This window comes from Falco rusticolus, chromosome 5, assembly GCF_015220075.1.
Source record: "Falco rusticolus isolate bFalRus1 chromosome 5, bFalRus1.pri, whole genome shotgun sequence".
NCBI lineage: Eukaryota > Metazoa > Chordata > Aves > Falconiformes > Falconidae > Falco > Falco rusticolus.
Genome location: NC_051191.1, coordinates 9,609,108 through 9,621,104, shown reverse-complemented (window position 1 = coordinate 9,621,104; position 11,997 = coordinate 9,609,108). Strand labels below are relative to the sequence as shown.

The 11,997-nt window shown below is 38.1% G+C and overlaps 1 protein-coding gene across 1 annotated transcript in view; it reads right to left on the bottom strand.

Moving 5' to 3' along the window:
- Positions 1-604: 604 nt before the first annotated feature.
- Positions 605-11,997, bottom strand: part of CADPS2 (calcium dependent secretion activator 2) — a 323,439-nt gene continuing 312,046 nt past the window's right edge. Inside the window, exons 27-28 of the mRNA XM_037389390.1 lie at positions 5,032-5,136; positions 605-1,579 (exon numbers count right to left, since the gene is read on the bottom strand). Of these exons, the coding sequence (XP_037245287.1) occupies positions 1,409-1,579; positions 5,032-5,136 (276 nt within the window). The 3' untranslated portion in view covers positions 605-1,408. The remainder of the gene's footprint in view (positions 1,580-5,031; positions 5,137-11,997) is intronic.

Genomic DNA, 11,997 nt, shown 5'->3' with positions numbered 1-11,997 from the left:
CCTTGCAGCTCTCATTCTCAGTTCCTGCAGCCCCGCGTGCCTGTGACAGACCCCTGAAGTCCTACGGCCTCTTCTTGGAGGGAAGCTTCACGCCAGCCTTGCAAATCCTCAGCAGTCCATCAGCGAAGCCCTTCCAGTATGACATTATGGCTCAACAAGGGCCCCAGCAACCTGCCTTACTTTGGGAACTGAAATCTGTGTTCTTTCTGATTTGTTCTACACCCCCCCAGGAATTAGTCATGTTCATGCAAAAAAACCAAAAACCCCCCAAACAAAAAACCGAAACAAAACCCAAACCAAACCAAACAAAAAACCCCCAAAGCTGCATTTTTGGTAAGTTGTGTGAATTTTGACTGATGAAAATTTGAATTCTTTCCAGGTCATATTGAGGGTATAGAAAATCAGGCAGCAGGCACTCTCTGTTTGTCTGCTCGTGAGGGTTTTTGTTTGCTTTTTTTTCCTTTATCAAGGCATTGTGTCTTTGGATATTTATATATATATATCTGCTCTATAAAAAAAATATTGACTATAAATCACTATAGAAACTAAATAGAATAATCTTTAAAAATCCTTGTTCTCATGAGGAATCACGCAACAGTTGAAATGGTTTGAAATATTGAAAACATCTTTTAATTGTAGAATTCTATACAAACTTGGGTAGATACAGAAGTGGTCACGACAAAATGTGTTCTTATTGCCTGAAATTTTTCACAGAAATAGCAACATTGATGGCAAGCTTACTGACATCCAACATGATGAGATACCTTTAAACTTGCAAAATGAATAGACACAACACTCCTAAGTAGTTTGTATGTGTTTGACTGTCCTTGAAGTCCTACTATTTATATACCAACTGCAAAATACAAAGAACCAAGATTAAAATTTTTAATGCGCATCGCATAATAATGTAAAATTAAGCACAAAAAAAGGTAAACAAAATGTAATCCTGAAAATACACTATTTTTTTACCTAGGGCACTGACTTATTCCAAGAATGATTTCTGGTATAGTTGTATTTTAAGTGAGGCACACATTTTGTTTTCTGCACAGGACGTCAATACCCGATGGAGATACAAGAATGAATGGTAACGAACAAAAGGGAAAGAAACATAATCACAAGTAGAACTCAAACTCCATGCCAGTGTTCTTGCAGCTCTAAGCAAAGCTATACATTAAAATATGCTACAACCATTGTTCTGAAAAAGTCCTTGGCACTTTTCCTCTGATAATCTTACTTTCTTTTTTTAAATTTTTTAAAAAAACAGAGCAAATTAAGTTTCTGCACCTATATCATAAGGCAAAACTATAAACGCAAGTACAAGGACAAGTTACTAAAAAAACCCCAAGCCAGAGATAACCCCCACCCTCAGACCATCACACCCGAACTCCAAATGCTTGGTGAAATAGTATCATCCTTCCTCCTCATCACTGTCTTTCATAGTAATGCCCTGAAGTCCTCCCGCATCCGTGACTGATACTGTGGCTTCCTCTACGGTCAGACGGCTGTGAACGGTATCGTAGGTTTTACTGTTCAGTGTTCCCTCCAGCACGCCTTGCAACCTGAAGTCTCGGTAGGTTTTCTGCAGCAAAAATAAAACATCTTGAATCGGACCTGAGCAAGTCTGAGCAGCCTTCTGCTACACGCTGGCTATTTCTAGCATGCCAGTGGAACAGCTTTGTTCTGCCTGCAGTTAGGGACCTATCATCTAGAGTTTGATAAAGATTTTGCAGTCTTGGTTGCATGAAATTCCTATAAACTCTAGAGAGCCTACAAGCCATGCTTTGATGTTATTCCTTTAAGAGACTGTGTTTTGTACTACATTTCTGTAACTGTATGCTGAGTTCTCAGTAACTTCCATTTGTCTCAGTGATTCAATAAAAACCAAAGATTTTTTCTAACAGCATATTGAAATATGAATTTAGCTACAGGTAGTTCTGTCATTTCATATAAAATGTGAATGTCTGACTCTTTCCCCATAATATGATTTTATTGGCATTTATCTTTACATTTATAAGACAAGTGTGGAAAAATAAGATACATTTTAGATCATGGTCTATAACGTAAACATTTCTCAGGTGACTACTTCAGCCAGTTAATTTACACTGTCGTCTACATTTTGACTCACATCTACATCTGTTGTTTGTTTTTTTTTTTTTTCACTTGAGAATGTTTTGTTTCCCTGGTATCCAGGGTTTCTATGAACTAGCAGATATGACTTTCTTCTTTGACTTTCTATCAAGTAAGAATTCTGAGTGGAACTACTTTATTCATTGATGCTATGTTCAAGTGAGCATATGGAAAATCATTTACTCTACCTTCTTTTTTTAAGTTGCAACACGTTTGAAATGATTTTTCCTGAAGTTAGCCTAAAAAGCTGAAGAAGGACAAGTTGCTCTAGTTTGTTTTGTTATTTTGTGTGCACTGTTACTATGAGTTCCCAATGTTTATGGAAGAGAATATGAGAAAAAGAAAAAGGAAGATAATGAAAGGTTATCATCAGGCCCATGCCTCTGCTGGAGGAGACGGTGCACAACCCTTAGGGAAAGAGAAGAGGAGAGCTGTTCTTGTTTCACTCAATACTTCAGAGAACTGCAAAAGACACCTCTCAAACCAGGTAACATTCAGATGGGAGATTTTTTCCTGCCACTGTGATGATTATTTAAACCTTGTTTGAATCACTGCAACTGAGATTTATTTGACTTTCATAGGTCAGCTTCAGAGTCAATGGATGCAGCTTATGTTTTCCTCACATACTCCTGCAAGTACCCTGCCTGGTCTTTTTCAAGTGTCACCATTGCATTCCTTTTTTATAACACTGTGCATTCAATTTCCTTTTATGCTGCTAACAGGTCCTACAGAATTTTTTTTTCAGTTTTACATTGTATTCCTCCCATTCTCAGACCAGCACTCTGGGGTTCAGTCATTGCTCTTCTCTTGACACACTTTTGCAGGATTATAATGTTCACTTCCAAGCTTAATTTTTCATTTCTCCCTAACTTTCCTCTTGGTCCTTGACTCTTCTTCAGTCACATCCCTCTGCACGTGTCTCAGACGTCTAATGATATCTTTATGCCATCACAAAGGCTTTAATGGGAACAAACCATGTTTCTTCTTCTGGTCATTCTTAATAACGCCATGACTTTTGCTGCATCCAAACATGAAAGAATCATCTAGAATCATCTATTTCTTACTCATTCCATGACCTTTAAAAATAAACCTCCCGCTTCTTTTTTTTTGGAATATTTTCAAGAGATGTCAGGGGCAACACAGCCTCCGAGTTTTTCCAACAGCAAACAGAGAAGTGCCTTCATTCACTCTGGAGTTTGGAGGACCTGGGCCTCCCCCTGTGCCTCTCCCCAGCTAGGCTGCAGCAGTGAAAGCTTCTTAGGGTACTCTGCTTGAACCACTGTTTCTTATCTCCAGTCTCCTGAGTTCCTCTTTTACCAGTTCTGTCTTCAACCACCAAAACACAGGTGGACAACAGTCTCTGTCTTCCAGTACATTGACCAGAATGTCTATGACTGACATCATCTTCAATCTTCCGTATCCACAGGAGACGCCATGGAGTAACACACTATGTGCAAAGCAAGCCAGGTGCATGAGCACAGCAAGGCTGCTGCCGTGACCATCGTGTCCCCCCTGCCAGCGGGAGCCTACTTCTTTGGAACCAGGCTGATGGGTGCGCCAGGCAGCAGAGGGAAGGCTGGCTGGGAGTGCTGCTTGTTCACCTGACGCTCGGTTTTGTGAGAACCTCTTTAAATCTCCCAGGTGATATTTTACTGGTATAATTTAGCCTGCCCATTCTCAGATCTCACTGGGCACAGGTTTTAGCTCCTGTGACACCTTTTTCCCCCCGGAGGATGATAACTCCCTTCACTTGAGAAGAGCTTTAAACCTTTCACAAGTGCCATTCATTTCAACAACAAATAGCAAACTGCTTTTGCTGTTTTGGCTTGTAATATAATGAAGAGCCAAATCCTGTTCCCAGAGAAATCAGTTAAGGTCAAAAATAGCAAAGCTAAGCTTGGTTCAGGGAGCCATGATGCCATCATATTTATGACTATTTGCTTGCATTGCAACTCTCTCTCGCTTTTTTTTTCTTTTAGGTAAGTAAATCCTGAAAGTTGCAGTTGCAATTCCGGTGTCCACAAGTTAAAATGCTTCTGACTTTACAGTCTGGCATGAACTTAAGGAGAAAATATTTTGAAGAAATCAAAGTCACCAGTGACAACAGGTGCTTCTTATTCTGCATTTATACAGATAACAAGAATGTTCAGAGTTAAACAAGACAGCATTAAAAAGGGAAAAAATCTGAAATGGCTTTCCGTCTCTTGCCTAAGGGTGTTAACTAAGATCTGAAAGGGAGTTAGGAGGAAACTTGCTTTTATGGTAGGGTAACCCATAATTGCCTATTTCAAGGTATTTTCCACTTTGCTTACAATCATTTGACATTGGCCAGTGTAAATGACAGAGGACTGGACTGGAGGGATCGGTATTTCTATTGATACTTATCCCGGAGTATGAAAGCTTAGAAAATGTTATCTAGAATATTGTTTTCCAACTGAACCTAGTAAACACATGCACATAAAAAAGAAAATAGTTACTTTTTAGGAGACTGGGAAAAGTGGAGAAATAATACAATTGGGATTAGGGTAATTAAAAAATATCTGTAATATGACAAACAATAATTTATTAGGCATACCTATATTAGGTATTGCTGGATGGCTAGCAGTAATCTGTTAAAATTCCTGAAAACAATCTTAATTGTCACTGAGATGAGACCAGAATAGGTGACAGTTACTATACTACAAGTGCACATATAATTAACATTAGAGGTTTTAATACATAGGTAGTTTCTTTCTTCTGAAATTTGCTACAACAGAAAAAAAAAAAAAACCCAACCTAAAACTACGTAAGGTTGAAACTTTATTCCACATTACCTAACTTTTAGGGAGATTTATACTTATCCATGTTAATACTTTATCATTTTTCTCTCTTTACTATGCAGTCTAACACAAACAGATTTTTTACCTTTACTATCTTGATGAGAGTCTTCAGTTGGTAGATGTGAAGCTGAAGGTCTAATCTATCAGCCAACCACATGCATATGACTTTCATGGAGCTGCTATACCATTGCTGAAAAGAAGGATAAAAAACCCCAACACCAAACAACTCTGCAGTATTCATTTAACAGATTTGGTAATGAGGTAATGAAACACTTTGAAATGATCACAGATCAGCACTTAAAGTCAACAGTGATATAATTTCCTGTTAAGAGAATGGCATGGGTCAGTAGGAAATCAAACAACTTGACCTAGACTGTTCTTTACATGAATTAGCAACTGCCATTTTATCTTTCAGTTACAACATTTTCAAGAAAAACAGCGTTATGCACTTTGCTATCTGTCAGTAAGAATGGATATTAAATACACAATTACATGAGAGAATTGACAGCCAAAACAGCAAGGGAAAAAATAGGTAGGGTATCTTGAGAGACAATTTGCGATACCTAGATTTCCTGATCCAGACAGGAAAACAGCATCAGACAGAATATGCAATGTCTTGCTTTTTTCTTTTAAATCACTTCTGTATTAAGCAAAAAAAAATATTCAGAAATCCATGGAAACTGTATTTCAGCATGATGAAAACACCGCTCTGCCCCTCCCAAAATAACCACGTTAAGGTTTTGTTTTACATTAATTATTAATTATAATTACAGCCTACCTTATTTCCTCTTTTTATCTTAGGCATGGGTATGTTTTCCCTCAAAGCTTCACAAACGGATGGGGTAAGAATAAGCTCTCTGCTGTTGGTGTCTATGTTACTGTAAAAAAACGCTCAGATCCAAATAGCTACTATAAATAGTCCTTTCACATTAACTGGATTAAAGGAGATTTTACTAAACATAGTTGTGGCAGTTTTCCTCCCTCTCCTGTAAAATACCAACCAGATGTCATTTAGTCAAACTGTAAAAAGGAAGGGTTTTTTTTGTTTTTCATTTTAGCAGTGAGAGATTAAAAGAGTTTGTGTCGTAGGTCTGTTTCTAGTCTCTTTCCCCACAGGGAAGCAGCTTAAATTCTTTTCTAATGTAATTTCCTGTGTCTTTACAAAATACACAGATATGCAAAGAGAGGAAACTGCACATTTTAAAATGCAGCATGTTAGGCAAGGTATATGTCATGAAGTAATTCAAAGGAAGGGTCTAACATATCTCATTAGCCACCTCTACATTAACGAATAAAATGAAGTATATATTGAAAAAATGAAGACAAATTACGGGCTACTGGATGTAACAAAAGACAGAACTAGAATCTTTTCATCAAAATGTAAGCTCTCTGGAAAAAGCTTTGAAGACATACAGTGAATATATGTAAAGAAACAGTCTCGTGTCATTGTAACTATCAGTTTTAAGGTAAGTTTGAAATAAGATTGTCATATAATAACGGCTTCCATTTATTTTGTATAATGTGTTAAAATGTATTATAATTTTAAATCACTGCAAATAAATTATTCACATTTTAGAGTTTATCCTATTAATTTAGTATTTTACAGAAGTGAACAAACACCACACAAAAGGCAGATAGCTGCACATTTCATATAAGTAATTTGATTTATTCAATAAAATATGGGACTGATCGGATATCCATAAAATAATGGGTTTTTACCACTGACTGACATTCTCATGCTATTACATTATTTCACCCCAAACATGCATGCTGGTTTTGATTTCCTTTATAAGTACCTGCAAAATATTTTTAATGTGACAGAGTTGTTACTAAGTGGCAGCTGTAAACTATATGACATCTGTATATATACTAATGTCTAGAGAATAAAATACAGTTGAGCTTATTCACTCAGGAAACTCTATTGATCTAATAAACATAAACATTAATATGCCAAGCATTCTACCCAGAATATCTATTGTTCACTGCAGTAAGATGAGGTCAGTTATTACATTATCACTCAGACTCTACAGTTGTTAATCTGTAACATAGTAATGGGAAAGAGAATGGTTTTAGTAGTGGAGTTTTCTCAAAACTGATATTCTTCCATAAAAAAATCCAATAACACATCCACAATGTATACAGTTTGTAGCAGGTAGGAAGCAGAAGGGGCTGAAACTTAGTCACACAAACAAATTGCAGACAGAATCAAAAATTCTGTGATTGGTTTCCCCATGCAACACCACTGAATTGTGCCAGATCACTAAGGATAGACCCAGTCCCAGTCTTCTGGCAAAACGTGTTTTGAAGCCCAGCCAGACAACTTAACTAAGATGGATGCAGTAAAAATTAAGACTCTCCATACATATCTGTGATATGCTTGCATACACTGAAAACAAAGCTAAAAAATCAGAGGGAATTAATTTTGCTACTCAAATTTGTGAATAAAAACAATGTAATATGTTTTATTGACTAGCTTTGGTATGTTAAACTTTCAGTAGAACTGTTTAATTCGGTGATTGTGAAATGATACTATGGTACTTGCTCCTCTGTCAACATACCTTTTCAGAAAAAATATGACTATATTATTAGAAATATAGTATAGTATAGCTATAGTATTAGAAAAAGATGTATTCTTATTTTGAATTGCCGCAGTGTTTTCAAGAAAAATCACATCCAGCATATTTTTAGAGTCCTCCTAGAGGTACTTGTGGGTGGGATTCCTATTCCTTATTAAGAAGTTATGTTATAGCCTTATACCCACCAATTTTGATCACTTCAGGCTGAAGCTGCATAAACATAAATCTGCTGGACTTCGTAAGAAGAGAAGTAAGTATCACCCTATCGCTTCTTTCGGAGCCTGTTAAAATGCACAGCACTGCAAATGCCTCTCAGAGGTGGAACCCAAGGCCACACATTCTGACAACCATGAACACGTTACAGAGGCAGGGATGCATCTACTGTGACTTACAGGAACTGGTTGCAAACTCAAAAGTGCTTCGGCAGTTAGATAATGGTCTGGTGATTACAAGTTTTCAAGTAGTAATAATTAAAAAGAAATCCTTCTATCTGGTTTAAGAAAAAGTCACTTTCCCGCTAGTAACAATAGCACTGAAAGGACAATGCAGCTCTTGCAGATGTCAATTATATGGTATTAATGCCATATTCTTTGCTGTTTCCTATGCAAGAATAAAGCAGGAAGTGTTTATTAAATATGTTTTTCACATCAGCATGTAACAGCAGCCAACCACTCTAACGAAAATGTTTACCTCCCTGCTCCCGTTCACTGCCCCCCCGTCTTCTTATTCATAGCTTATCCAGCTCCTGTAAGGGCATGCATTACTCACTTCATTTTCCTGAGATACCTCTTTTAAAGTAAAAAAATAAGAGAAAAGGAAAGGCTAGGGTTGACTCTGTGAGACCCCTGTATTTATTCACACTTATTGTGCATGACTGTAGACTGGTAAATCATATTAGCAGCCCATCTCCCCATCAAGCTGCTACTTGCTTTCCAGCCCTGGGAAGGTTCAACAAATCAACAGGAGCACGGAAAACAGAACATCAGTCTAATCTAGTGTTTAAGGTGAAGTTTTCAAACCCAATCTAAGAAGATCTTTAGAGCAAGCAACAAGCTGAAGGGCTCAGAAGGTGGTATTGACAATGAAAGAGTGTTGAAATATTGAGAAGCGCAGCACTTGTGCATTTTTAATAACAAGAGGGTCAACGAGGACACAGCTCCCTCAGTGCCAATAGTTGCCACACCAGGGCTATAAACGCTCTCAGTTCATCAGATTTCTTAAACAGTTCATCAGCTTTCTTAAACACCCTAAACCCCCTCAGCGGACCTTTAGTCTTAAATTAACAAACCAAAGCAATGAAAGAGGGTGCAGCTTGAATGGCCAGCATTGATCCCCAACGGGGCTCGGCGTGGCTACAGGCGTTGAAAAACTCGCTCCATTGTCGGGAGGAATTGACAAACCTCCTCGCCTAAATAGTCCAGCTCAGGCGGGCTAGAGGCACGCAGCTGTAAAGGGCTCCCCTCGCCCCGCTCCCAGCGCTCACAATGCGCCAGGCATGAGCTCTTTGTCAGGCCCAGACTCTGCAATTTTCTAACAAGGATTAAAGTTGTTTCTCGGCAGGGCCAGTGAAAAGCGATTTAGCAACATACCGTGCTTTCTTCAGGCAAGTTAAAGAGAAGTAGTTAAGGAATTTCATTATTCTGTTGACCAGTGGAAATACAAAACAAATATATTAAATATTCACCATCTTTCTGGGTGCCTGAGCTATAACATTCGCCAAACGGTTCAATTAAATATAACACTTATCGGCTGAAAGCCAGCACTTCAGATTTATTTTTGAAGTTTTATAAAAAGGTGCAGCTGTTTGCCACCTGGAAGGAGGCTCAATACATACTAATACACAATGCTTTAGTCCTTCTAGGGCTGTTATCCCTCATGCCTGAGACACAAGACCCCGTCGAGTTTCTGTATCTTGCCTGCTCTTGATAAATGGGCTCTGTCAAAATGCTTTTTCTGCAGAATATGGCAGGGGGAACAGCTTTTCTAGGAACCGCATTTTATCTTCCTACCGAAGCCTTTATTGCACTATTGATCAGGAATTGAGTTGCTCAGACGACAACGGGATGTTTTTACTTCCTCCGGCTCTACTTTTCCTACCAGAAACAATAACAAGTATTCTTCTCACTGAAGAAACTGCACATCAAAGGCAGCATAAGCTAAAATGCATAAGAAAGACTACGAGCATGTTGAATATTAAATGCTAAAATGCCTAGTTTTTATTAAAAGGCAATGCTGCAATGTTGTTTCCAGATTTTGATAGCTAGCAGTGTGCACTAGCAGCGCACCAAGGAACTTTTATATTTACAAAAATGTTGAATGACGAAAAAGCTATTTTTTAAAAATGCAAACAGCAAAAATTAGAAAAAAGTTCCTAAGTTTCATAATATGTTTCCCTCCTTGCAAAATATGAACAATCACACTGACTTCCTTAGTTGAATGTTAATGAGGGAAACAAGTGTCATTTGTAGCGTCTGGAAACACTGAGGTTTAGAAGTTATAGCTGTATTTTCAAGTTTAGGTATAGACATCATCCACTTAAATGAGGATTTTTACCGGAGTAGTGATGAGTTCATACATTCTTCTGAAGGCTGGGAAGCCTTGGTAAACTCTTAAAAAAAACCCCAAACCTGGGGGAGGATGTCTTAACCTGTGGGCCACCATGATACATCAGAAGGTATGTACACGCAGGAACACCAAAATAAGAAATCAAGTCAGAAGAAGTAATTAACATTCAAAATATCTTTATGTTTCTGCAGAAAAGAAAAATATTTAATTGCAGACTAAAAGCCACAATGAAGCAGCATTGCATAAGATGTTTATGCTTTTTGCTCAGGTTTAGGTAGCCTTTTGGTTAAGAAAGCCTGAGAAAACTTTGAAGGTCGGAGCCGCTGTAGGTAGACATAAACAGAAAATGTAATGTTTCAACATGCTGAAATTTTGTTTGTACTCTCTTCCAAGCCTATCAGTTCTGCTTCCTGACATGGGCAATTTATGAACTGGTTAAAATAGCAATTTCTTCTAATGGAGGGAGACCAGAACTTGTTGACTAGTGAGGTAGTGCCTTCCCACCAGTCCTTCCTGTATTTTCACTCCTCTGAGAGGAAGAAATTACTTCCCCAGTGACTTGACTTTTCTATATTGCACTGGTCATAGATGTGCACCAGTCTGTGAGGCACTTCCAGCTGCATTTTCAATGAGGATAACTGTGTCAGTGACCAGGAAAATGAAGGAACAGAAGCTGGGGAAACCTGGGAGGAGAGAAAGCTCTCATGCAAGAGTTTTCCCACCCCACAATTAGCTCCACGTGGCTTCATGGTGACAGCCACTGTCCTTCTGTGACATATTGTCCAACCCCACAAGGATGTGGTTTCTTGTTATACATAGTCTCACAGTGCCATAACATAAAATGTTCAGCTAGGTTTGACTCTGAGCACCCAGGTTTACAGTGCCATCCCTGAAAAAATACTCTTACCAAAATCCAGAACTTTGCCTTCATGGGAAGACCGTGCAAAGGTGATAGTGTGTGCGTGCGTGTCTCAACGTTACTGTTCTGCATCAACAGAGAATTCTTTGTTATTGAGATGTGCTTCTACAGTAGAGACGGTAAGATTCAGTTGGCACAAGTGGTCAGTTAGCTGGCCTCTGACTGTAGAAATAGAAATCACACCATGTCCAGATACAATGAAGTTTTCAAGGCCACTTGTAGCCTGGCTATTCTTACAGCTACCCTAGTGCTTCTGGCTGTTTGGTTTTTGGCAAGGTAGTAATCTTTCTGTTTAGGACATCCAAGAAATTTATATTATTTCTCTGAAACATGAAAAATTGACCTACCTTTTGATTCAAAGCACTGCTATGACTGCACAAAAAAATTTATGTGGCATAAATTTCATAGCCGAATGGATATGGGGGAAACAGCTGACATTAGGACTGTGCCAAGAGTTAGAACTGTGGCTCCATTTTATGGGCACTGATCAAGCACTGCTTCACCTATGTGTTCACTTCCTGTATATTTAATGTATTAGGACACATTACGTTTACTAGTATTTAAAATATATGAAATACAATCCATACAAATATTAAAACTGAAAGGGTATTTTAACGTACTTTAGCTTTCATCCAATAATAGTATATATCCTTTAATATACAGACAGCAGACCAGGAAAGCTTAGGGGGCTTACTTTTGCATTTTTTCAAATGTTCACAAAGTTCAAAGAGAATACTATTGGTTCTGGAGGTCACCATGATGCCACTACATTTATTCCTTTTGCATTTTTTTTCCCTAGGAATTTTCTTTTAAAAAAACCTGAAAGAAATGAAGATTAAACTAAGCAGTAGTGGAAAATACATCGAGTTAGCTTTGTTGGAACCATGGGATTAGCAGACAGTACAAACGAATGCAGCCTTTTCCCTACACCAAAAATCAGATATTTAAACCCCCTTGATCTGGAAAATACAAATTATTAAATCAATATTGT